The sequence below is a fragment of the Phaenicophaeus curvirostris genome, chromosome 18 (genome assembly GCF_032191515.1).
Source record: "Phaenicophaeus curvirostris isolate KB17595 chromosome 18, BPBGC_Pcur_1.0, whole genome shotgun sequence".
NCBI lineage: Eukaryota > Metazoa > Chordata > Aves > Cuculiformes > Cuculidae > Phaenicophaeus > Phaenicophaeus curvirostris.
In genome coordinates this window covers 5,629,644-5,656,003 of record NC_091409.1, presented here as the reverse complement: position 1 = coordinate 5,656,003, position 26,360 = coordinate 5,629,644, and the positions used below count along the sequence as shown (strand labels likewise).

At 44.4% G+C, this 26,360-nt stretch overlaps 1 protein-coding gene across 2 annotated transcripts in view; it reads right to left on the bottom strand.

The window, feature by feature from the left end:
* CDH4 (cadherin 4) overlaps positions 1–26,360 on the bottom strand; it is a 430,462-nt gene that overhangs the window by 4,249 nt on the left and 399,853 nt on the right. For both annotated transcript variants that reach the window (XM_069872039.1, XM_069872040.1), the window contains exons 9-15: positions 21,181–21,366; positions 15,632–15,885; positions 12,201–12,343; positions 8,789–9,022; positions 7,495–7,728; positions 3,088–3,227; positions 1,022–1,186 (exon numbers count right to left, since the gene is read on the bottom strand). In XM_069872039.1, the coding sequence (XP_069728140.1) occupies positions 1,022–1,186; positions 3,088–3,227; positions 7,495–7,728; positions 8,789–9,022; positions 12,201–12,343; positions 15,632–15,885; positions 21,181–21,366 (1,356 nt within the window). The remainder of the gene's footprint in view (positions 1–1,021; positions 1,187–3,087; positions 3,228–7,494; positions 7,729–8,788; positions 9,023–12,200; positions 12,344–15,631; positions 15,886–21,180; positions 21,367–26,360) is intronic.

Sequence of the window (26,360 nt, the reverse complement as noted above, 5' to 3'; positions counted from 1 at the left end):
GGGATACGGAGAAAAAAGAATTGCTTTGCTGCAGCCCAGTGTCAGGAAAAGCCTGGTGGAATAGACCTGCAATAAAACAGTGTTCTGCATTCGCACCTTCAGAAGCCCCAGTCTCAGCGTGGGGAGATGCAGCAGGTTTTAGTGCAGCGAACAGAAGCCAGAGCACGTGTAAGAGCGAACCCTCACATGCATGGTTGTGTGTAAATGTGTGTGTGAAGGATGAGCAGGAAGAAAGGAAGGAGGAATTTTAATGATGAAAATAAGAAAAAGCACAGCAGGAAATGGATATAATAATAGAATTAAATAGCTATAGCATTTATTTTTCTGTCTGAGGAAATGGATGGTGTGTTTTGTCTTGGAGGAAATGATGCACTGATTGTTTTGTAACCACTCAATCACTCAAAACTAAAAATAAGGTGAGAAATACTAAGTGGAAAGATATTTGAACAAGTGGATAAAGGAGCAGTAATCTAATTTAAAATAAAGAAACCCTCTCTGATGTGAGATGAATCTTTCTGTTCTGCAAAGTGGTTGAGGTTTTGGACCAAATAGAGCTTACCAGGAAGCCACAGACTGGTGAAATAACTACATCCAGGAGCCACAAATGGTGCCTTTGGCTTCAGGGAACCCTTGCGGCTGCCTTGCCACCGCCTGCCTACCAGGACAGCACCTTTGTCCACACCCAGATAAAGTTTCTACTGACAGCAACTCCAATATTCATAGGTCCCCAACAGAGAGCAGATCAGGTCGTGCTGCCTGTATGCTTAAAAGCATGGTGTTTGTGACACCCACAGAAACCTTGGGCTTTTGGTTTGCCCTTTGGCTTTTTACAGACTCAATGCCTTTATTAGGCCAAGTCTTGTGTCCTTTGCTCGTGCCAGTCATTCTCCTGACTTACACCAGACTCCTCGTGTGCGTAACAGCATCACTGGTCCATGCAGCCAGGAAAATGCCACATAGCTGATGTTAGCTGGCTGCTCAAGCTTTTAAGATACGACAAAAGACACTCTGCAGAACATACCTCATTAATAAAGTCGCCAATATCCCCTGGATGTGGGATTACTGGTCTTATAGGATACTGTGGTTCAGCACCAATAGGTCTTTCATCCACCCTTCTGACTCCAGGTGTCTTGTTCAGCACGTGATCCATGGTCTCTGGCTGCTGGAGCTGGCTTAAATCATAATCCTGTGACAAATGGAAAGGCACAGAGTGAAACCAAGAGCTTTTTGTTCAGATCATCTACTCACCCAACGCACAAACAAGTCAAGGTGTTTAATCCTATTTCAGCTCAAGCTGGATAGAAAATCTTATCCCTGGGTATGCAGCACCTCTAACTATCTAAATTAAAGATGAACCTGACCTCTGAGTAGCTCAAAATATCGACAAGCTAGAAGTGTATCTTAAAACATAAGTGAAAACAAAATATACTTTCTGAATATTTTACACAGTGTCCAAATCTTTGGGATAAAACAGAGGCTTTTGCTTGCGTGTGCACAGATACGTGCATAACTTTTTGATTAAATACATAATATAATGTAAAGATACAGTGTTGGTAGAGATATTATTGCAATTACATCTGTACAGAAGTAAAAACATTAAAATTTGCATTGCATTTATGCATGTAGGTCTTTCAAAGTAATTATGTTCTTTCTGCTTGTGAAAAATCCCAATGGAATAGGTTTCTATCAAGGAACGAGAACTAGGTAATATTTCATTAAAAATGTATTCATGTAGGTAATGGTGTTTTGCTGCTGTTCCTTTGCTGTTATTTTTAACGAATCCTTTCTAAAATATTTAAGCCTACAGTGTAGTTGCCTGAAACCAGATACTTCAGCTAGTTTGAATGCTTCTAACAGTACTTTGTTCTACCAGTAAAACTCTTCTTGTGCTCAGACAGGGATGATTGAATCTCCAGGAGCAATATTTATAAATAACTTGTCAGTGACAAGAAAAAAGAAATGCTAATTGCAAGGATTTTTCTGTTGAATCAGAACTTCTCAAGTTTTGGGCAAAGTCCCTGTCTCGGCGGCTCTGTCCAGGCTCACCCACTCGCCTTCCAACGCCACCGAGAGCTCCACGGCAGGATTTACTGCAGTGGTTTCATCTGCTCCTTAAGCATCAGCCCCAAACACTGACCTTAAGGACTCACAGACACCAACCCTGAACACAGCATCCTCTGCACAGACCCATGAACCACACAGTCCATTTATACAAACACGAATAAAGCCATTATATGATGCAGAGTCACACAATTTGTGTGAACTTCATATTTGAGAGCGTCGTGGGCTCCTGTGTTAGGCAGGAATAAAAACTCAGCAACTTAAACATGAGTGACCAAACTTTGCTATTTCAGCTGAGGAAAAACATCCACAGTAGAAGGTCAGCACATCCCAGGAGTGCAGGCCAGGGAAGTTTTCATGCAATGTCAGCATCGGTGCCTGCAAGAAGCAGCCACCGCAGAAAAGCTGACGCTTTCAGGCAGACTGTGGCTTAGGGCTCTGTCACCAAGCAAAGCTTTGCCACTCTACGCTTCGCGGTGAAGAAGAAAATCCCTAAATGTATTCAGACGTCTCTCACAAACTACATCCAGAAATTAAAAGAAATTAAAGGCACGTTCGAGACGATTAAGTAAATGCAGGGGAAGTCCACAGAAGCTCTAGGCTTAAGCAAGCCAAGGCAAGTGCCTCCAGCCACAGGTGTGGGGGAGGGTGGGAAGATCTCTGATTTGGAATGGTAAAATACACAATTTTAATGACTGAAATAACAGAAATATTGTTTGATGATGAGCGTCAATGGATTGAACTATAGTCCCTCACCGGCAAGCTGGCCTAGGGGATAGCAAAATCCATGTGGCATCGTGCTCCTGGCACAGTCCTGTTTGGAACATGTCCCAGTGACAGGCTGGACCTAGATGGCTCTCACCGACGTTGATGCCACACTGGGGAAGCCAATAAAGCTGCCTGGGCATAAACAAGGCCAAACATAACCCTTTGCAAGGATTTCAATAAAAATAACGTGGTTTCTGCCTTTGTAAGAGCACAGATTGCACAGTCACTACTTGGCTGCGACCTGTGGGCTCTTCTTACCTGGTCTTCCTCTCCACCTCCCTCTTCATCATACTTCAGAATATTGTCCCTGACGTCATCCTCGGGGTCGATCAGGAGCTGCTTGGTATGGCGCTCCTTCTCCCGGCGTTTCATCCACACCACGAACAGCAGAACCATGGCTGTAACAGAGAAGAAGCTGGGTGAGCCAGGACCTCACGCGGCGCGAGCCCAAACTGCCTGTGTCAGAGTGTGGCGGTGTGTCCTATCGCCTCACCTGCCTTCTGAACCTCACTGGCTGCTAGCAAGAGGAATAGAATTTTATCTTATTGCATGGAGAGATCAGTGAGAGGCATAAATACTGTGACAGGCCTCCATTACAGACATTTCTTTAAGATCCATTGTGAATGCTGATTGAGGTGATGTTTATCAGAAGTCAAACACACAATCCAAGAAAAAAGAAACAGAAAGCATGCAAACTGATGCTTTCTGAAAATATTTGATCTAAAGGCTGAATTTTCAGGATTAGATATCTTTTATCTTATTCAGGGGTATAAAATAAAGGCAGAGGAAAGAGTGCTGTAGAGATGCTAGGATGGAACTAGGTACAGACGCCCTGCGCCTGTGCACAAGCGACTGCTCCAAGCGATGCCTGTTCAGCATCACTAGAAACCCTTTCAGAGAGCAGGGCTTGCTTTACAGAACAAAGGAGAGCAAATCTTGTAACACAGAGCCAACCTCCTCAGGTATCAGCATTTATGTGCCAGGCCCTGGCTAATCTCTCTCAGTATGGTGACAGATGAACAGTTCTTGAACCATGAGAAATTTTCCTCTACTTAAGCAACTTTACACAAAGGGGACACTGGCTCCCTGTTCCGCAACCTCATCCTTCAAAGGTCCATCCACATCCCAGAGGCTGTGTCCTTCCTGTGACTTACTGGATGGAAATTGCTCTGGAAGCTTCAGTTTCCACTAACATTAGACAACCAGATGTTGTCTTCTTCAAGAACCTGTTAATATGGCAATTTTCATTCTCATACTCAGCAGCTGCAAAAAATGCCATCAAAAATGAAATAAACCTGGGTAGCTGATGCAGTTACAGCTCCTAGTGTCTGGTTTCCCCTCTGTTCTCCATGCAAGCCATGCACAAAGCTGTGATGGTGGCGATGTGCAGGAGAATGGAGAGATGGATGGACAGCAGAAGTGGAAGCTTGTGGCTCAAGTTCATTTCCGTTAAGTCAACCCTCAACTGTGCCAAAACAAGGCAGTCAACACAAGTTAACCCAGGCAGGATGTAAGATCCCAAGCCCTCCGTGTCCTTCACCTGCATGAGGAGAACAAGCAACCAGGTTTTCTTTCCCTTTGCCTCTTTGCGGTGCCTTGGTGTCACTTCATGAAGGCAACAACGGAGAAGAGACCAGATCCTGGGGACAGGGGCAGGCAGCTCAGCCCACAGCCCCACAGCTTGGGAAGGTGCTAGGAGGATCTGAGTTCTTCCTCCCAGCACTGAAGTGTTTGTACCCAACAGGAATTCAGTGAAGAGAGCAGAAGAGGACCGGACAGCTAATTACTGCCATTGTGTGCCAATTGGCTGCCATCCCTGCCTGCCAGCTAACAGAATTGTTTTCAGATAGTTCAGCATTTCTTTAATGCTTATCCTAGATCTATTCAAGAGACAAAAAGAAAAGGAAAGAAAAATGTAACTCTTATCTGCAATATAAAACCTCAGCTATTTAGCAGACTATTGAAGTCCTTTTCTCCTTGTTCCTTTTCAAGTCTCTCACAACAAGATACCTGCCTAGTCCACAAAGACAATATTATAATGGTTACCACGGTTTATCTTTTTCTTTCCTTTTTTTTTTAGAAACGCTACTTTTTCATGCACTTGTGGAAAAAAACTGTGCCATTAACGCCTTTACAGCTACCTTGAAAAAAAAAAAAGACCTTCAAAGTGTCAATAGCGGATGTAGTGCACTCTCCTTCCTTTTATTCACTCTGCAGAATGGGAAGTGCTATTACTGCTGTTAGACCCATTTTCACTCTGCATGTAGTTTTCCTTGAAATCTATTGTCTTCACCCTTCACAATTCTTTACTGCATTGCTCTTCTAAATGTGTCATTGCCCAGCCTAATACATCAGGTATCAGGAAGAAGAAAAAACCTTAGCACAAAGGTAAAGCCAGAAACTTCCTTCACCCAAGCAACCTCAGCTGTGTCCTCTCTCGAGGCTTCTTCCTTTTAAAGCCATCAAACTTTGACCTGCTGACTCAAAAATGGACAAATAGCACACCGCACCCCCCTAATCCGCCTTTTTTTTCTGGGCTATTTTTCAGAGGTCACAATATAAAACAAATAGAAAGGAGGCAAAACACAGGAAGGATGTAACTGGAAAACTGCTCATCGCAAATTACATTTTTCATCACTGATACAGTGCTTCGCAGCTCTTGAAGATAAAAAAAAGTCAATTAGAATTACAAGGAATGTAAAAATAAGCTTTTGTAATAAAACCCATAATTTAAAATGGGATAATGTATCTGAAAATGAAAGGAGGACTCTCTTAAATCAAATGTCCTTCAGCTGAAGTTAATTTCAGTCAATAGGATTTTCAACTGTTTAAATCATATGTTAGCACTGGATTTATACGGGAGCAGCAAAAGGAAGTCCCATGTTTTATCACCTCTGTGGCTTCCACCGGCAACAGTGCACCCGCACGCCGCGGGAGGGACTGCTGAACACCACATCTCCGGGGTGTGCAGCTGTGGAGCATTCGCAACAAATCCCCTTGCTGAAGGGAGCAGCCGAGATCATTTTCATAGAACCATAGAATCATAGAATAACCAGGTTGGAAGAGACCCACCAGATCATCAAGTCCAACCATTCCTATCAAACACTAAACCATGTCCCTTAGCACCTCGTCCACCCGTGCCTTAAACACCTCCAGGGAAGGTGACTCAACCACCTCCCTGGGCAGCCTCTGCCAGTGCCCAATGACCCTTTCTGTGAAAAATTTTTTCCTAATGTCCAGCCTAAACCTTCCCTGGTGGAGCTTGAGGCCATTCCCTCTCGTCCTGTCCCCTGTCACTTGGGAGAAGAGCCCAGCTCCCTCCTCTCCACAACCTCCTTTCAGGTAGTTGTAGAGAGCAATGAGGTCTCCCCTCAGCCTCCTCTTCTCCAGGCTAAACACCCCCAGCTCTCTCAGCCGCTCCTCATAAGGCCTGTTCTCCAGCCCCCTCACCAGCTTTGTTGCTCTTCTCTGGACTCGCTCCAGAGCCTCAACATCCTGACATTTTGCTACTGGGATCCCACACCCAATGAAGGACAGAAACTGGGCGCTGTGGTTAGGCACAGGGACGCTTCCATGGGCTCATATGGAATGGATGAAGAGCAGGGACTGCACGGCCACAAACACCTGGTTTTCTTGCTTGCTCTCCAGATTGATTCAGGAAATCAATTATACAACAATATATTCCCATCGCTGGCCCAGAAGGGTGGATGTTTGCCCAGAGATGACCCATTCTCTTAATGTACCATATCACATCCACATTAGGTGACATCTGTAGCATACGTCGCTCTGTCTGCTCTCTGTTTAAACACACTGGGGGTAAATATTAAATGTGATTTAACACCATAACTCCCATTAGCTTTAATGGGAGTCCCATGGTTTCATCCTGTGTTTCTTGATGAATATTTACCTCATTGTTCATTTCAGTGCTCATTTTTATCTATTCCTACTGTGCCAACTCCTGCTTCAAGTCATAATGATATCATTTTTATTTTTAAGTGCGCGCACACATGGTTATTGGGAATGCTCATGGAAGCCTGGGACTAACAGTGTTGCTGGGCAAAAGGGATGGCTTTGCTTCAAGCAGAGGGATGGTCAGCCCTTCTCTGTGATGTATGCCCCCAGCCCTCTAGTGCTGCTGGTAAACCAGGGATCCTTCCTTCCTTTAAAATCACGCACTATCTACAAGGACTCTCCAACCTGTTGTTACTTTACAAGCACTGGGAATAACTATCATTCCTCTTTTCCTCTGAACAACCAGAAAGTTCCTGCTATGCACTAGATCTGCCAGGGACTAGCCAGATTCTCATAACCAGTGCAGATGGTACTGGGAACCAGTATAACCAGTGATCTGAGAGTTGTGGAGGAGCCTGCCACAGGATTTCGGATAAGTCTTTCAACCTTTTCCTGCAAAATGTGAAGAATCATATCACACCACCGGCCTACAAGATGTTCAGTGTAATGATGTTTGCAAAGCCACAGCAAGTCTTAGAAAAGTCTGAAGCATGCAGAAGGTGCTCCAGCTCATTTTGCTGACAACACAGTGAAGGAGGTCTGAATGCCCAAAGCTCATGGCTCTTGAAAAACACCATGTATAGAAATGGGACAACAGAGAACACGGTGGCAAACATGACATCTCCCAGCAGTGTCAGCCCTTGGGGTACTTACTCAGTAAAATGATGATGCAGATCAAGATGGCAATGATGGCACCAGTGCCCAGCCCCGCGGCAGCCACCGCCCCGATGGTGGTGCAGTCGCCGTTCTCGTCGCACGGGCACACCTTCACTTTGATGATGGATGTGTTGTACAAGGGGGGATTTCCTGAGTCTGTCACGATGATTGGCACATCATAGACACCCGCTTCCAGGTACATGATTCGTAAACTAAGCTGGGCGTAATCGCCTGGAGAGACAAAGACAGATACATGACAGACACTCTGGTAGAGCCTTGCAGCCACACCTGTCCATGCAGGGCTTCTCTGCCAGAGCAGTCTGAGTCCTGAAGGAGAGGCTGTCAACAACACACCTGGGCAGGACAGTTTCAGGCTTCTCCCTAACACTTTGGCCAACGCTCAGCCTGTGTTTTGCAAAATATGGTGTTTTCACTGCTGCACGAACCTACCTTGATGCTGCTTGCAAATCCAGTTGTGTGTGTTTAGAACAGCATGAAATGCAAACACTAAAGCCTGGGTCTGGGCTGCTGCTGGCCACAGTGCAGGTTTCTCTGCTTGCCCACCCTTCCCACCTCAGGATTTTTGGGAAGCATGTTTCTCAGCCGGGTAATCCTTCTTGTGTTCCCTCCCACTGCGATACGAGAGCTGTGGGACTGAGCCCTGAGCTGTGAGGGCACAAGATGTTTCCCCCTGTCCTGGCAGAGGCTGCCAGACCTCAGCGAGAGCGACCAACTTTGAAGCCAAAACCACCTATGGCTCCATGATGTTTTCCATCCTCTGCTGAAACTACCATTAAGAGGAGTAATTGGGGCCATTTGTGCTTGCATGCTGCAATATAAAAATCCTCCACATACTGGTAATTTCCACACTTACCTAGCCCTCCTGGTTCCATGGTAAATTAAAAGGCTGCCTTTATGCAATTATGGTCAAAGAAATGAACATTGATCCTGATTGTGGCTTATGACAATTACACTGGAACATAAGGAAGACTGATAATAGCTTTTTTCCTCTTGGCCATTATGGATGATTTATACTCTGTTCACTACTGATAACTGTTCATAATTATGAACTGCATTAAAAAAAGCCAAGTGCCAAGGCTCTTAGAGTTATGCTGCAGGTCTGATACAAATCATTTCTGATTAACTATCTTGTCTATAATGTCAGCCATAATGTGCTTTAAAAAATAAAAATCAGATAAAAAAGTAGGCAAGTTTGGAAGTTTGAAACCGCACGTGGCCTCATTAGCGAATCAAGAGTCCAAATGTCCTCAGGATTGCCTGCCCCATTTACCATTCAGCCGTGTTATGGTCCAGTTCTTCCTCACTGCAGATGGCACACTTGGCAGCTCAAAGACGAAGGGCCCAACGTTTGGATCGATGTCAGCATCCGCGGCTGTTATGTTGATGACATTCAGGTTTGGCTTTTCACAGATCTGCGCCTCCTTTGGCAGGAGCTCAGGAGCGTTATCGTTGATGTCGATTAGGTAGATCTGCAGAGTGCCAGTGCCGCTCGCGGGGGGTATGCCTGAATGGGAAAAGCAGAGCCAAACATGGACCGATGACCATCACTCGAGAAGCAGAGGGAATGACAACACTGTGGACCATCTCCTCTCTATGCTCCAATTTCAATAAACCAGGATTTTCACCCTCCCTCCTTGGACCTTATCAGGGACATACCGCACTTTCATGGTCCCTTGCTTTAAGGGGTATTATTAAAACTTCCCCAAGCCTCCTAATGTTGCTGTTTTTCACTCCTGCAAAACACGGAGGCTGAGTTCTGCAGATTTGAAGCCTGCAGCAATGTCCTTACTCAAACCCTAACAATACGAGGAGGTGATGCCAAGCTGCTACTGCAAATTTTGGTAATGGCTTTTTGAAGATGAAAACCCATTAGAAAGAAAGCTTACAAGAGGAAGAAGAGGGCTTGGAAGCAAAAAATTAACTGGTCAGCATTTTCTGTAGCACTTGATAGCCAGATTTTAGATTTGCAGACTATTACACTGCTTCAAAGAAAACCCAGCTCCCCAGCCTATCCTACTGCCAGCCCTGGTTTTGGTGGTAAAATGTCCTTGTTCAAAGTACAAGGACGTTTGTATGAGCTAATCATCACCAAACAGGCTGGGTGATGCTGTTAACTCACGGCAGCAGCAGTATGTCCCAATATATAGGTCTTCATCCTCTCTATGCTCGTCACAACCAGCAGGGATGCTGAAACCCAACAGTCTTGGTCCTCCAGCCCCTTATTGATGAAGAGTCACATTTCTCTGAGTAATGACCACTTACACAAAGTAATGCCTGCCCTGGCAAGAGAGAACAGCTTTCCCAGAAATGGCGCAGTATTTTTAATTCCTCTCCCTACACATACATCTGTCAGCTCCATGTTGACCACCACCCTTCTCAGGCAGCGTAGCTTCCGCAATTCTTTTTCAAGAGAAAAAAAAAAAAAGCTACACAAACCGTTTCCCCACCAGGCTTTCAAATGTTGCTTCTGCTTCCACATACTTTCCTTCTCATTTCTGCTCCATTTTTCAAGGGAGCCTTGAAAGCTCTGAAGGGGCCCTGAAAATTCTTCTTTTGTGGTTTGTACGCAAGTTCCTCAATCACTGATCTCATCCTTTCATCTAGTAAGCGTGGGGTAGGTCTCCCTCTAAAACAATGTCTTTGATCAGCCTTGAAAGTTTCTGGAGAGACAGACAGCCCATCAGGATACTGGGCTGAACATGCAAACTGACTTTCAGGACCAAGAAAAGTGATTTCACTGCTTCCATGTTACCCAGAATATCTTCTGGGATGAATACAAGGCCCACACTCTAACCTCTGCGACAGACTGAACGCAAAGGAGCAGCCCCGAGAGGCACTAACTGGCACGTGGCTGGAGTAACCTGCAGTTGCCACACATACAAATGAAGATTTGTAGGGCTGTTGGGTATTGCTGGGCTCCCCCCATAAGTGCTGACCCTAAGCCTTTCTTTGATGAGTACCTGACACTAGAGAAGCTGGAACTTGGGAGAAATGTGGAAAGAGTTTGTTAGCCCAGATGAAACTTTAGCTGTTATCCTAAGCACTCTAGACAGAATTTTAAATAAGGTGTTGCTTTATATGCATTTTAACGGCTGCAATGTACCAGTGATAGATTAATTTTTCAGAATAAAGAGATTTATCTAGGTCCTCACTTTCTGAGCTGCTGAATGATGGATGTGGAGGTGCTGAGGCACTGCAGCATCAGCACTGAAGCCAAGGAAAGGGGTTAACTCCAAATTGTTGTACTAAGTACCTGGGATTTGCAAGGTCAGACAGTGAGGATTAGTTTGATGGGTTCAAGCTCTACCACTGCGTTAGTGAGCAGCCTTGGCCAACTCATTTGACATGTTTCACCCTGCAGCTCTTGCAGATGAACACTGCTAGATCCCCTTGAGTCTATTTTAGATTTCACTGCCGTGGCTGCTTAGGTAGAGCTGTGAGACCACAGCAGTCCAACCGCTGATGGCAGAAAGAAGGGGCAGAACGGGGTACTGCTACTCAGCACTGAAACTCTTCCATGAGTTTGTGCTGCTCCTGTGACTCAGGATGCAATGACTAAAGTGAAGCCTGAAAACCCAAAACGAACAAGTTTTCATTAGCCCTGCAAGTGCCACTGCATCTCAACATGGACATGGCAACCTTCAGAATGAGGGATGACAAGAACTAACACGGAAATTGTCCTGAAAGCACTTACAGAGCATAAGGAATATACTTAGGTGCTCACAGCAAAGCCTAGAATTATTTTGCTGCTGAAGCATGGCTCTAGTTCGATGCAAACACTCAGGACCTTGCAGGGGGAAGATGAGAGTGGGACAGGGGGAGAAAGGCCCTTTCCTTGCCCAGGGAAGCTACTGAGCCCTCCACAGAGCCTTTTCTAACTGGAAGAGCCAACAAATGAAATAATAGCATGGCCACATTTAGGTATGGTTAGCAAAGAAGTCACCAACTCCTCCTAATCAGAATCAGGAAGAGAAATCCAGGGCAGCAGCAGTGGACTGCTTGCCCCCGAGTGAGGCCAGCACTGAGGTTCACAGCGCTAATTTGACCAAAATCACTGTGTGATCTTTAATGAGTAGAGAAGAGCAAGCCTTAACAGGACTTCTCAGTGAGAAGATCTGTACTGGCCTCTGTGACTTTGATAATAAAGTGCACCAGCATCCAGACGCTCTGATGATGGCTGGACGTTTCAGAAACGGTAGCGGACAGAGACAGATTAGCTCCGATGACAGACAGACAGACAACTTTCATGAATGCCACCACAGCTCAATGGGCTGGTTTATTTTTAATACCCTCCTGCCATCCTCTACAATTATTTCTGGTTTCCTGATGGAAAGCTTCCTGAATGCTCTGATCAGTGCCTTTGGGACGATTACCAGGACCAGTGTGTTCGGCAGCCCTTGGAGAACACATCCCTTTGATATATTTTTAAGTTCAGGCTACACCGCTACACTGAACTCCCCAAATCGATTTTCCATTTGCCCTCCCTTTCCCTTAATAATACTCTCTGTATACTGTGCACATTTAATTTACTCCAGCAATTTCCCGTCCCACTTTCACATTTTTGACCATAAAAACCTGGGAAAAAGATAACTTATACTGACAACTCTGTCAGGGCATCATTTCTCTTAATGCATCACATTAGAGCCTTATTGAAGCATGAACAATGTGAAGCCTGGGCTCACCGTTGTCAGCCGCCAAGAATGTGGCCTCGTAGACATTATTCTTAATGTAGTCTGACTCCCGATCAAGGACAGCAGCAGTAGTGATCTGACCATTTGTGGCATTAATGTTCAGCCAGTTTGCAGGATCTGACAGCTTAGAGTATCTACAGAGAAAGGAAATAAATACATGGCAGTCTTTTCACTGACACAGCTGTAATATTGTTTGAAATAAGGTTTTTCTGGACTCCTGACCCATGATTCAAAGGACCTTCGAATAACTGGTTTTGTTGACAAACAAAACGCTAATTGAGTATCTGGTTTTTGACCTCTACAATTATTCAATTTTTCTTTCTCTTCCATTTTGAAGGTTTTTCTTTCCACTAAGCGTCACTTACATGCCAGCTTCCCACTGCTTGGAGTGGACGTGGCCTGAGGTCTCTGCAGCCGAGGAGAAACGGGGTCTGCAATGACCACTGCCTTTGTATGCCTGAATTAGGGGATGGATTTCTGCTCTCTCTTAACATTGCCCTTCCTAAAGTATCTCTTGCTCTAAAGCTGTGGATGGGACACTGTAATGGGAACTCACAGCTGTATCAAGGCATAGATTCAAGGGTGAAGCAGTTTCAGGTCTGCTTTTTATACGTTCCTGAAATAGCAGGTAAGATGATCCTATGCATGTGGGAGGTTTGAAGAAAGCAGCAATAAGGGGGTCCTCTTGGCAGTCCCCACCATGGCTTGGGCTGGAATGTCCCAACTACCAACTACTCAGTCAACTCATAGCCCAAGCTGCTATGAACATGGTATGTTTTGGGTAAACGTTTTCCACGTTCTCCAGATCAACCTGTCCTGTTTACCTTTTGTGCTTGCTTAGTTTCTTAGTTTTATTTTATTTGTTCCTCTCAGTTTTGCACAGTTTGAGTCGAGATGGACCCTTATTACTAAAAATGGAAGCTAAGAAATGGCCAAACTACAAATTACTGAAATATAAAACCAAAACCTCAGCTTATTTCATGGGTGTCTCAGACCTGGTGATTGTTTTATGTACTTTTTTTGTAGTTAAGATACACAGATGGGAGAACTTCTGGCTTCTGGTGAATATACCTGTTCAGAAATGGGCTGTTTGAAGCTGAACTCAAAGTGAAACCTGAGCTGTGTCAATCCATGTGAGCAGGAAAGCAACACACAGCTGCACAAGCCTCTGCCAAAGGAAGGAATTACATTTCATGGAGCTAGACTCTTTGGGATGTTTTCATTTCTTTTTAATATCACTGCTATGAGTCTCCTGCCCTTTCTCTGCTAAATGACCAGGGATCCAGTTTCAAAGCTGGCTTTGTGAGTCTGTCTGTGGCTAATGAGGATAACTTGAGGTGTGACAACGGCCATGCCAAGTTGTGCCTTACTGGAGATCCTTCTGCTTCCTTATCTTCTATTTGTAAAAGCTCTATTTCTTTAAAGACTACATAGAGAGAGACAGAAAACTCTATGCAAGGCTCCAGGCAGCCAGACCAGCTCTCTGCAAAGTGTTTATCGTGGATCTATAGGCTTAGGTTTCTGGGTATCTTTTTTTTTTTTTCCTAATTAGCCAATGCCTACTGTGAAGAAAAACCAAAATATCCTTTGCAAGTCTTAGAAGGACAAGACCCCACCAACACCCCACTGCTTCTTGTAAAGCCTTAGCATTGGGCTGTCCTGATGGAAAGGGTGTAAAATAGATTGTACAAGGGTTTGCAAACAAAGTGCTTGTGAATACACAAAATGTGTGTCCTGGGAGCCCTAGGAAAAAACAACTCAAGCAATTGCTGTTCATAGTCACAGAAAGTCTTACAAAACCCTGCACGTGCACTGTGCAATCACTGGAATGGCTTGACAGAGCTGGTCCTTCTCCCAGAGACGGCAGATACTCATTTGGATTACAGACAATCCACCTATGGGTGAGAGGAGTATTCAATCAAGAGCCGTCCTCTCCTCCGAAAACCAGGCTGGGTACAGACGTCAGGGAAATAAAGACCCTACAGAGGCCAATATTTCAAAAAGAATATAAGAAAAATTGGCTTGTTAGTGAGGATGGTCTCTCTCCTCAGAAGTCACAATACCTGTCTAAAGACAACAAGATGAGGCAGTGAATAAACTATCATTTTCTAGACCAGACAGCTCTGTGCCAGGTGAAATACTTCAAACTCTTCCTGACATAAGATGTCAGAACTGATGTAAGTTTAAGTGGCCTTGGCTGTGGTCATGTCGTAGGCTCGCATTTCGCCAAAAATAATGTGGTGCTTACAGACAGGGAGTGAAAAAAGAAACTTCAGTGGCTGCAGAAGTATTTAAGGGTAGGAAATGCATTTCTTGACTGCACAGATAAAGGCTGAAATGCTTGGGAAAGGTGTCACAAGGACTCCCATTTTCACATGCACTTTTGTGCCAACCTATTTCACAGTGGGGAGGTGTGCGAGTTGGGTCCCACACTGTGGATTCAGTCCCCAGTTTGCCTGGGTGTGACAGAACACAGCAAGTGACACGCTCCTGGTCACAGCATGGACCAAATCCAATCTTAAACTGCTAAGGCCAAGCATCTTGATTTTAGAAGGGTAAAATTTTGGCTGCTGAATCCCATTCACAGCGACAGTAGGGAGGTTAGGTTAGGTTTGGCAGTTGGACTGAATGGAAAGGGAAGTTCAGAACAAATCTGGCTGACGGCAGAGCAGGAGAGGGGTGCTTCCCATGGACTGGCATTAGTCAGATAAAGACCCCGTGCCAGTCGCATGTGTATGGGTGTTTTGACTGCTCAGGCAATATTTAACCATATGACATTTTAAAAGCCTGTTCAGCAGCTGTTTATAACAAGGCAAGCCTTGCTCTGAATGGCTGATGGCTCCTTTTGCCCTGTGATTTTTAAAGCAGGTTGAACCTAAATCCTCTGGAAGTAACACAAGACATAATTAAAAATCTGATTTTGGAAATCTAGCCCTAGCCCTTTCTGTGCCTCGGTTTCCCCCCATAAAACAGAAATAATAAAGTTGCCTTTGACCTGTTGACACAATAGGTCAAAGCAGCCTTAGCAAGGCAGTGACAAAAAAACTTGGTACAATGCAGCCCTGACCTCTGTCTTTGTCACAATTGAGAGACCCTTTGCTACTGATGGCTTTCATTTGAAGCTGGAAACTGCCCCTTCGCAAGCCAGCAATGTGGGATCCAACTTGGTCTGCCCTCCCAGACACAGCTGCTGGGACCCTGGCTTACTTGGGGGAAGGCGGATTGCACCTTTATAAGCCTGTGTGGTCCTCTGCAAGCTCTCAACCAAGGGTGCAAGTAACTGCTAAGTATCCCCAAATCACATACCCATATCATATCAGTCAGTTTTTGTGAATTAGCTTTCAGCTGCTTTGTTCCACAAACTCCTGCAGCTGAAATTCCCCCTCCTGTACCCGAGCTCACTTGGCTGCCTGGTCTCCCACCTTACTGCCTGCTGCATGAAGCGATCAGGATCCACCGCTGAAAACGTCGTCAGGACTGTCCCCATAGGCACCCCTTCCTCCAGCCTGATTAACTTGTGGTTCGTGGGGAAATACGGTGCTTCGTTGACATCTGTGACTGAAATGGTGACTCCTGCTGTCGACTGGAAGGACATCTGGATGCCACTGGCCAGGGGAGCTTGGTTTGATACCATCACTGTCAGCATGAAAGCTCTGTTCATCTCGTAATCGACTGCCTAAAACAAACAAGCAAGTATAGAGTCAAACAGAATAAATTCTATTTTCTGGCTGAAAGCTGCAAGATTTAGAAGGCAGATGATACCAAAGTCATTGCCTCATCTCGTTTTCTCCTGACCTCAGTCCTTTTGAAGGTGGGCTCCTCCAGCTTCAATCCAGTAGTTAGCCTTCCTGTATTTGGAGGGTCAAATAGGTAAAAAACCCCCACAAAGGAAGAATTACAAACAGCAGGGAGGATTTGCCCTGTGTTTTGTTCCAATGTTAAGTAGTTTCCAAAACACAAGCTGTCTGCATTAGCTGAGCACTGAGCAGATGAATTCACCATGGGCTGCTCTAAATGCAACAGGAGGAGCCTATAAAGAGGGGCAGGACAGGTACTTAACAGTGCTAACGGCATTTAAAGCTGCTGACTAAATAGCTAGGACAGTCTATGTGGACTCATGAGCTTGAAGTGCTCTTCAGTTTTCCTCTTAAGTGAGTTTTTAAGCAAAGGTGGACTTGCAAGGAACAACACCTAGTCCTGCTAATGAGGTGGTACTTCCAGTGAGACCTCTTGACTTCTTGCAAGATGCCTCATGATCTCCTGAGGTTGCCTGCACTCTCCCACAGATCCACTGTGCTGTTAGGTGGCCACAGATCTCTCTTTTACATGCACATAAAGAAAATACATCTTAAAAGCCAAAAGAAATGAAAAGCCTTTGCTGGCACAACTGGCTGAACTGCAGTATAATAATAATTTCCAAGCCATCCCACTAATTATTATGAGGGAAGTCACTAATCATCTGCCAAGAAGGCTTGAGTTATGCAGGATCACACCTCTGCTTGTTAAAAAATGCTTTGCCATAATTTATAAATTTAGAAGCGTAACCATTCTCCCTAATACCTTCTCCAGCGCTGAGTCTGCAAAGCGTACTCTCACGGTGTAAAATGCCACAGTTACATTGATTTTGGTAGAGCTGTACTGATTTACATCAGCAAGAACTGGCTTCCATGTTCTGTTTAAAACCCAGTATTGTCAGGAGAGAAATCAAATCATAGGAGGCTACACGAGAGAAACAAATTTCAGGGGCAAAAGGTAAAACAGTGGAATCTCTATTCGATTGAAGTGCAAATGTTCCTATTGCTAAATGGTTTCCTGACAGGCAGGGCCAACATTTAATAAATAAAAGGAAGCATAAAGATTCCCAGTACACCCACCAGCACTGACTCATGGACTCCTACTGCATTCAAAAAAGATGCACGGTAAAAGTTCCCATTTAAACACTAGTCAAGGCCTTGAAACAATTTGACTAATGCATTTCCTCAATTTCTTTCACACTCCTCTAATTTATATTCCTCCAGTGTTTTTTTTTTGCGCGCGTGTGTGTGCTCGCCTGTTTGCTAACCTTGCTCACAGCCCTCTATACCTTCCTCCCTAGAAAGGCTCAGATGGAGTTGAGGGGACTGATCTGAGCAGCTCCAGAGGCAAATAAGCCACTGGGCTCCCTGCCTGATGATGCACTGGACACACTGACCACACACAGATCTGCTAGGATGTGACCTGATGCAAGGGAGTGTTTTTTTCCCCCCAAAGAAGCTGCTCACTCAGCTTCTTTACCTCTCTTCTGGGAGCAACAAAACCAGGGCTGCAGAACAGCAGGGCACGGAGTGGGGCTGGACCAGGATCTCCCAGTAGTGCCCATCCCACAGCCTGTCCCTGAAGGCATCAGTGCTGGAACGTGGTAGCACAGGATCCACCATGTCTTGCATGTCTGCAAGACAGCCAACCTGCCCCCTTCACCTCTGTGCTCACCTGAGTTCCATTTCACATGTTTTGTTGAAAATAAGGTAAAATCAAGAACATGTGTATTCATGGCAGTGTTTGTGCTGTTGTCCCCAGTGGGACAGGAGCCTCTTGCAGCCACAGCCCAGCCACAGAAGAACTTCTTTCATATCATAATGAGCAATTTCTATCAGGACAGTTCAAACTTTGGCTCCTTAAAGATGCCTCCCTCTGAGTAAATGGTGCACATAGCACACCATGTTCCTCACACTACACCAATCCCTTCCATCGAGACGGGTGGGTGAGGTGCTGAGGGTCATGGCTTAGTGATTGATAAGAATGGCTGCACTCGATGATCCTGTGGGTCTTTCCCAACCTAGAGATTCTGTGATCTCCATGCATCTCACTGAAAATGCAGCACGTTGATCAGTCCAACAGCAGGAGCAAAAGCACACGGAACCACTACCTCCGGGAGAAGGAGGTACTGGACTGCAGCCTACTTTTTAATTTCAAATCCAAAAAGTATGTGACATGAAATTAAAAGGTATCACATTTGCCGATACCCCTTGTTGGACATTCAGTAGCTGATCTAGTACAAGTGGCTTTGAAACATCTCCCTGGAGATGCTGCACATCCTCCTCCTTCGGTAGCCTCTTTGACCTGGATGCAGCAGAGTGAAACCAAGGGCTTGCCACGTGTCCTCCTTTTCTCAAGGTACTTTTAACTGAAGGGAATAAATTTGCCTTATGTTATTGTTGAGCTAAATAATAACGGAAGCTTCGGAGTCATTTCCATTATAAATTCACAGCTCTGATCCATGCAGAGTTTATAATAACATTTTACTTAGCCAGCAGCCACAGGGCAGACACTGCTGCTCTTGGAGATTGTCTCAAGACTCCGTGGTGCCTCATCTGAGTGGGAAGTTTCTTTCTCCCCTTGATCACGACTTTCTTTGAAGATGAGGGTCTTGCAAGGTTATGTGGCTTGGAAATGCTCAAACACAAAAAGAAAATGTTACACTTCTGGTGAATGTGCTGGAGCTGCAGATGGGGTTTTGCTGAGAAAGGCTGCAAAATGGCCCTCACGAGCACCATCTGAACTCCAAAGGGCTTCTTGGTTTGGAAGTATTTCCAGCCTTTCATTTCTGGCCCCCAAAATGCTGGTGAAGGGACAGAGTTCTTCACGGAACACCCTTCTCTGTGCTGTTTCCGTGACTGCCATAGCCTAGATGCAAACCATTTGGCTTGCAGCACTGGAGAGTTAAGTACAAGCATCTTCAAAAAGACACAAGAAAATCGAGTCATGAAGGGTCTATAAATAAAAGATTCATCACTTGACTTAATTTTCCACCTGTGTTTTCAATCTGCATGAGGATCAAACCAGCAACAGGCTATTACCACACCACGAAGAACGAGCTCTGACCAGCCACCCAGTTTGACGTGTGTACATTCCCCAAACCTTTAAGCATATTCACTTATTAACAGAGAACAAAATATTTCAAAGAAGTAGGTGGAATCCTAAGAGTCTTCTCTTCTTCACCATGAAAATTTAATCACAAGCAATTTCACTCATTCTCCTTGCTGAAAATATGCCAAAAGGTCTCCCAGCTTGATAAGGGTAAGAAACTCTGGGTGCCCAGGAGGATCAGGTGAGGTTACATACTGCAGACATTTAAGGCAATTTCAAGCTTTGAGCTCAGCTTGAGAAGACAGGATTTTCACATGGTTCTCTGCATTGTGATCACTGTGGTTACCCAGCAGTGCAAAGTCAACAACAGCATCAATGGTGGCTTGACAAATCTGCCCAGCTTCTTGCCTGCAAATCCTAAATAAGAGAGAGTTCACTATGCAGAAGTCCCCTGTTGTTCACATTGATGTGCCTTTAAACTACAGTTGTGGCACTTTACTAGATAAAGAGTAAGGAGTCCTCCCCTGCTCGCAGTGAAAAGGTTGCATTTTGGTTTCAGACAGGCTGCTGATGTCAACAAAGTTCAATTGGTGCATTTTAGTCTGTTGAATGTTTTCTGTTTCAGCAGAAGAATATACATATATGTGTGTGTATGCTTACACACCCATATACATGTCTAGAACTACTCCAAAGCTTGAAGAGATGTTGGAACATAGCACTAGTCAAGGCTGTCAACCGTCATTACAGAGCAATAAAGAGTGATAAATAAAAGGACCTTCCTAAAACATCATCTAGCAGGTAAGATGATGGCAGTGTTTCAAAGTTTCAGCAAAGTGGCATCTGCACACACACTTGTAGCCTAAGGGTCAGGGAACAGGACAAGCTTACACGTTCCTGCCATCACAACCCCATTGGCATTTCACTGATGTCATTTTTTCTAATATCCAAACTGTAAGTTATTAAGAATGACGGCAACTCATTAGCTACGAGGGAGTGGGGCTCTTTTTTTCAACACAGAGCATTCTTACTTCGTGTTGCTCGTTACTGTTTCATCCAAAGTTGTTGATTAAAATTTCTTGTTAAGAGAAGGACAGACTTACCAAGAGATGTAGCCTTTGTCCACCCCAGCAGATATTACCCATTTCAGGTGCAGTGCACAGTGCACGTTGTGTGAACTACTGATCAGAGGAGCCTGTTCACAACACCTTCACCTTTTTGGTAGTCAGAAGGAGCATTGATAGGCACCTTATCTGGGAAGAGATTCCATGGATGCTGAATGGATCTGGTATGTTCTGGCTGTGTGTAATGACTGCAAAGCATTCACTGCCTGGGTTGCTGGCCTCATTAACTCAATGGGAAGTGAACACTCAAATTAGCATGAAGTCATTTTCTTAGGAGGCAAGGAGGGAAACAGAATTTGATACTTGCTGCAGATATCTTGAGGGTTCCTGCTCTCCTAAAGCTTAAGGCAATGGACGGAGGGAAGAAGGGATGGTAGATATTTACAGTCTTATTTCTCAGAATCTTTGAACAAGACCCTCTGCTGATCTAACCTGGGGAGTGCCTTTACCTTAAGTGAAGCTATTCTGACTTCAAGACCTGGCCCATGCTCTGTGTTTACCACTTTTGATACTAGCAAAAGAAAACTGCTCCAACTTCTTTCCTGCCAAGCAACTCAATCTGAGGAAAATCTCCCCTTTCATTCTGTCATCAGGAAATTCAGTCCTCCTGTAATCTCTCCTGCACTCCCTGCTCTCATACAGAGTCACTTGACTGATCCCCTGCAGCGCAGTGCTACTCCTGATTCACAGCTAAGGAGGAGTTTTCTAACTCAAAAAGGAGAAGGTGCAGCCTCTGCCCCAAACCTGCACAGCCCAGGCACCATTCCATCTTACAGCGCTCAAAAAGCCAAGGAGAAGCAGGATGCAGGAGCCAAGCTCAGATGCTGTGAGGTGCCTTCTGCATCTGAGAGTTTATGGCAGGCTGGGCTGAGTTGGGAAACTGAGAACCAGTGGCATATACTTGAAGTAAAAGTTTTCAGAACATCTGCACAGAGAGAGATGGGAAACAACAGCTCTGAGCTGAAAGGGTGCTAAGTGTGGATTTGCTTTGGTTCTCCCCTTACCTTCACAACGGTTACCATGCCTTCATTGGTGACAGGGTCTGTCCGGATGGTGAAATGCCCAGAGGGGTCTCCGCTGATGATTCGGTAGATGGCGTTCCAGTTGGGAGAGTGAGGCTGGTCCCGGTCCATCACCGTCAGGTTTGCCACCACGACCTCCACTCTGTTCTCAGGAACTTCTCCTGAATACTGCAAATAGAAGACAGGAGCAGTCATGGTGGGAACATTCTGTTAGTCCTCACGGCTGTGTCCCCTCTCCCCTTTATCAGCAAATCAACTGGGGTATCAGCCCCACAAAGAGGACTATGAGCAATGCAAGCCTTTCTTGCTTCTAGTTTTCCTATTTTTTTCTCTGAATATTTTTTCAAACCTTTCAAAGTCTGCCTTACCTCCCAGCCCAAAGGAGAACAAATCCACTACCACCCAGACACTGTCCAAGTTTCAGTAAATCCTCAAAGTACGTGAACAAAAATTGTTTCCGATATTCTCTTTCAGTTACAGCAATCAGTTAATTGTCAACAGCAGGTAAAAACAGCAGGCTAAAACGTGATATTTTTTTTTTAGGATGACTATGTCCCTTTAACCTGAGGTATTTTACCTCACTCACATTGCAGTGATAGCATTTTATTGCTTCTCCAACAATTTTATTTCATTTTCTTCCTTTCTTCCCCTTGATTTGATTTTGTCTCATTATTTAAAGTGTTCCTTGTGATTTTGCCACAGCCTTTCCTGGTGCTTAATTCTCTCATTTAGCACTGATTTTCACCGAGCATGTCCAGTTTAGGCATAGCCTTACACATTAGCTGCATTTTTTTCTGCCTTCCAGTCCTTGATCTATCACACGGCTGGTCGGGGATCCTGGCCTGTGGATACTTCCCGTGTTTGGGGTTCAAAAGCTGCCAGTTAGACACAGTCCCAAATTTTTAACTGTCCTCATCTCTCAGCATCACTTATTAGCAGTACTTGCAAATCAGTGCTCTGATTGACATATGGCAAATTAAACACTGGGGAAATGATGGGAATGGCTGGCTCTGAGTCTGTAACTGAAATTCTGGCCCCAAACTGCAGGAGCTGAGCACTTCTGAAAATCTGGCCTTCGGTGTGCACAAATGCCAGGTTATGTAAATTATAATAAATCATTCCTTTGTTGGCACTCGAGTCCATTTCCACTCCTACCCCACACCCATCCACTGGAGTCTTTCAGTTATCTCTGGTTATATTTAGTATATATTATTCCACCACTGGCAGCAAAAACATTCAATCTGCCTTATGTTAATGTAAATTTAAATTTGCCCTTTAGTGGTATCCTGAATGGCACTTTGCCCTCTTTTCTGTTATGCACCTGTCCTAAACAAGTTTTCATTAGTGAATGCAGATGGTATCTCTTTCCAGCCATACTGAGTGGTGGGGAAGAACAGTAGGAAGCTGCGGGATAATTCTAGTTTCAGTACATGCTACAGCTCTTCTTTTCTCTTTATCTCCTATGATTTTACTCATTTTTTTACCCATTCTCTTGCTCAATTTGGAATCTCTGCAGCACACAGCTTAAGCAGGGGAAATATCACATGGAAATTTATCAAAAGCCTCCTGAAAAATCCATTAGATTATGTCATATGTACACTCCTATTACCAACCTTGTCTGAAACCTGCTCAAAAGAACTCGACGAGATTAGTTAAGCAGGATTGTCTCTTACTAAATCCACACTAGTTATCACCCATTACATTAAATTAATGTTGTACAGCATGCCAGCAATGACAAGTTGATGAGCCCCCAGTCTCTTTTAGGAGACAGCAAGGTATCATACCGTAATTTCAAAGGAGTTAAGCACTTTGGGCAAACATTTCAGATCTCTGAGCTAGAACCACAGTTTTTCATCCATTACTACTGAGCTTATGCCTTACAGAAATAAACGGAATTAACCCATCAAGAGCAAGCCATCAGTTGTATTCAAGACATTTAAATGGCCAGTCCTATAGGCTCCTCTACCTTTAGTAGATCATAACCCCGGTACTGTCAATGAGTTTGGGTTACGTGGAAAAATCCCACACAATCACCAACAGATTTTGCAGCAGCTTCTGTAAAAGCCATCACAACATCCACTTTCAGCCCATAGCAATAAAGTTTACTACAAGACATATTTTAAAAATATGAGGTATAATTAAAATTACAAACACGCAAGAATATCTCAGTATAAAACCTGGAGGAAGACCATAAGAGTCTGTTTCCATGAAAGTAAAAACCACAATGCTCGGCATATACTGAGCAATCCAGGAGTTCATCCAGTTGTTGTTGACGTTGTTGGGTGTAGTTAGGGAATGATCAGTCCCATGTAGTAGCATTGAGGGTGGATGTTGTCTACTATGCTGTAAAGCTAAATACTGTTCTGCTGAGAGCAGATTACCCTCATCGGAATCAAAGGAGCCTTCCAAAGCTGTTCAGGTTAAGAAGCAAATCTTGGAGGGAAGCACCATAACAGAATGACTTTCATCAGCTACAGATCACTAGTTACCGGGGACCCAAAATGTAGCAGCCTCTCTCCCTTCTAACACTCCCCCACCATCATTAGAATAAGTAAATGCTGTAATGTGTATCGTCCACAATTGTCTTTACCTTTAATAAAATTAAATAATGACATTAAATTACATCCGCCAAAGGAAGGATGGCAGCTCGAAGCTACCCACACTTTAATGTCATTCCCTCCCTATCCTGAAGTAATTTAGGATAATGAACAATGCCATCTCTCAGTGTGCTGCTTTGCAGCATTCCCTGTGCTGTACTTTTTCTTTCATACAATTACAATCGATTTTCAAATAAAGAGAAGCATATCTATTCAAACAAGGTAAAACAATGGGCAACGGAGGAGCTGCTGGAATAAACATAAGACTGATAAAGCAGTGCTTGACCTGTGCATGTAGCATTTACTCATATTTCCTTGTAATTCATTTAGCTTCACTTTCAATTGTTGCATTTGAAGTTCTTCTTCCAGTGTGCTTTTTTAAAGATCAGGCACAGGGATTTCTGCGGCTGATGGTTACACACTTTGCTTCCCTTCTTCGATAAGGATTCGTTCTGAACCTGGCATGTTCTTAAATCCTTAAATTCTGTAGTGTCTTTTTTTTCTTCCCTCCCATAAAGCCTGTGTTGGCAAAAGTCCTTCTCTCCTTCCCCCAGAGCTGGCCTGTCTTGGTGGAAGGGCAGTAATTCGTTCTGATTGCATTCAGGTTACATCAGATTATACTAAAATTGGATAATCTAGGAGCTCGTCTTTCACCTCACTCAGTACCTGACAGCATATAAACACGCAGGCACTATCACTCTGCAGAAGAAAGGGATGAATGTGAGGGGACAAATGAAGAATTCACACAATGACTTGACTTTGTTCAACGCATCTGGAGTCTGGGTGGAGAAGCCACTCACAGCAGAGTAAAACCAATTAGCTCACTGCAGCCACTCCTAGGGAGGTGTGGAATTGAGATGGATGAATACAAAGATAATTATCCAGGATCCTTTCTAAAGCAAATTGCTCTTTTCCAATGTTCTTACTTTTTTCTAGTTTTACTAAAAAGCTGTGAAAGCAAAGACTTGCTCACATGAATGTCTGCAGGAAAGATTTTTGTGTCTCGCCACGATTTGCTAATGATGATGCAATGTTTCTTACAGGCAGAAGTAGTTTATGAGGGCTGAACTGCCTACAGAAATAGTGCTTTATGACCTACAGCTATGGATTAACACAGAAAAATAAGGGCATCTTGGTCCTCTTATTCGGCTCTGAGCCCTTCCCCTGACAGTTATGACAGCTGCAACCTGCTGCATCTTCTCTCCAGGTCCCCTGGGTTGAGAGAAGCTGAAAGGAGAGCGAGTGAGCACACGTGTGCACGTGGCGTGGGGTGTCCCATCCCTCAACGGGGCCACCCCAGTATGCAGCGCGCTCGAGGTGACCTGCAGCTGGGGAATCCAGCACACAAAGGGCTGCATTTGCCTATGCAAACTGTGGGAGCAGGCACCTAGTCTGAACACCAACCCACAGCTCCTCCATGCCAAAGGGCACGTTCCCAACCAAGTGCTGGCATGTGAGCCAACTGTTTACCTTTTCTGCACAATATTTAACAAAGACGCTTGAATAGCAGGCAAATTAATAAATAACCGCAGTCTGGTTGCACCAATCTGTGTAAAGTGGAAAAAAAAGACAAAAATCTCCTAATAAATCATTAATTGTGATGTGCCTGCCCAGCTGCAGCACGGAAACAAGCAAATGCCATCCTAATTGATTGCTTCTTATTTCATCTTTATAGGTCTGCATTTTTTATTGTGGGGGTTGAGTAAACCCAGAGGTGTAAAAAAACTCTAGATTGTACTCTGTGTATCTGCCAACTTGATATTTCGATCAATAATCTTTCTCTTTTTTAGCCCCTACTCCTACTCCCGGTAATTTAGCTTTCCTTCCTAGCAGCCTAATTGCTGTTTTCTTAAGCCTTACTATCAATTCTCTGACCTTTAATTTCCAATATCATTTGCTGTATGGATGACTGTACTAGGTCTGCAAGTTATCCTACTCCCTCTACGCCGCACGGGTCCGCCGTGGCTATCAGCTTCTGTGACAGTCAAACAGTGATTTCCAGGTTCTCATTCTACCACAAACTCACTCAAATCCTCACAAAATCTCCCTAAACTCAACCATTTCTTGTGTGCAAATCAGACTTTGAGGTGACCCTTTCTTAATCACAGTTTATTAAAGAACTACTCGCTTTGGAATGTTCTTGGGATGGTCTCAATGTGCTGCTTTCCCTTCTGCCAGATGAGTTTGAAAAACAACAGAAAGCCCTAAACTTTCGCGCTTCGGAATCTTATCTTTCGATGGGCTGTAGACAATATCCATCGCCATTCCCGCAGCTGACAGCAGCCACTGGCTCTAGGTGTTGTCTCTACTGGTGTTATTTTTTCAGAATCTCAAGTAGTGACTAGTTTTGTAAGAAATTTACTTTTCAACAGAACAGAGGAGAAGAAAGCAATACTCTTTCTTTCAGAAGCAGCAGAAGAAACCCCTCTCATTTCAGACTCTGGTGTGATAAAGGAAGGTGCTGGTTTCACCTTGTTTCAAAGACTCTGAGAGTACTTGCCAGGAGTTCAGAGACAAGAGCACGTAATAGTAAAAGGATATTAAAGAAAAAAAAGAAGTTTGCAT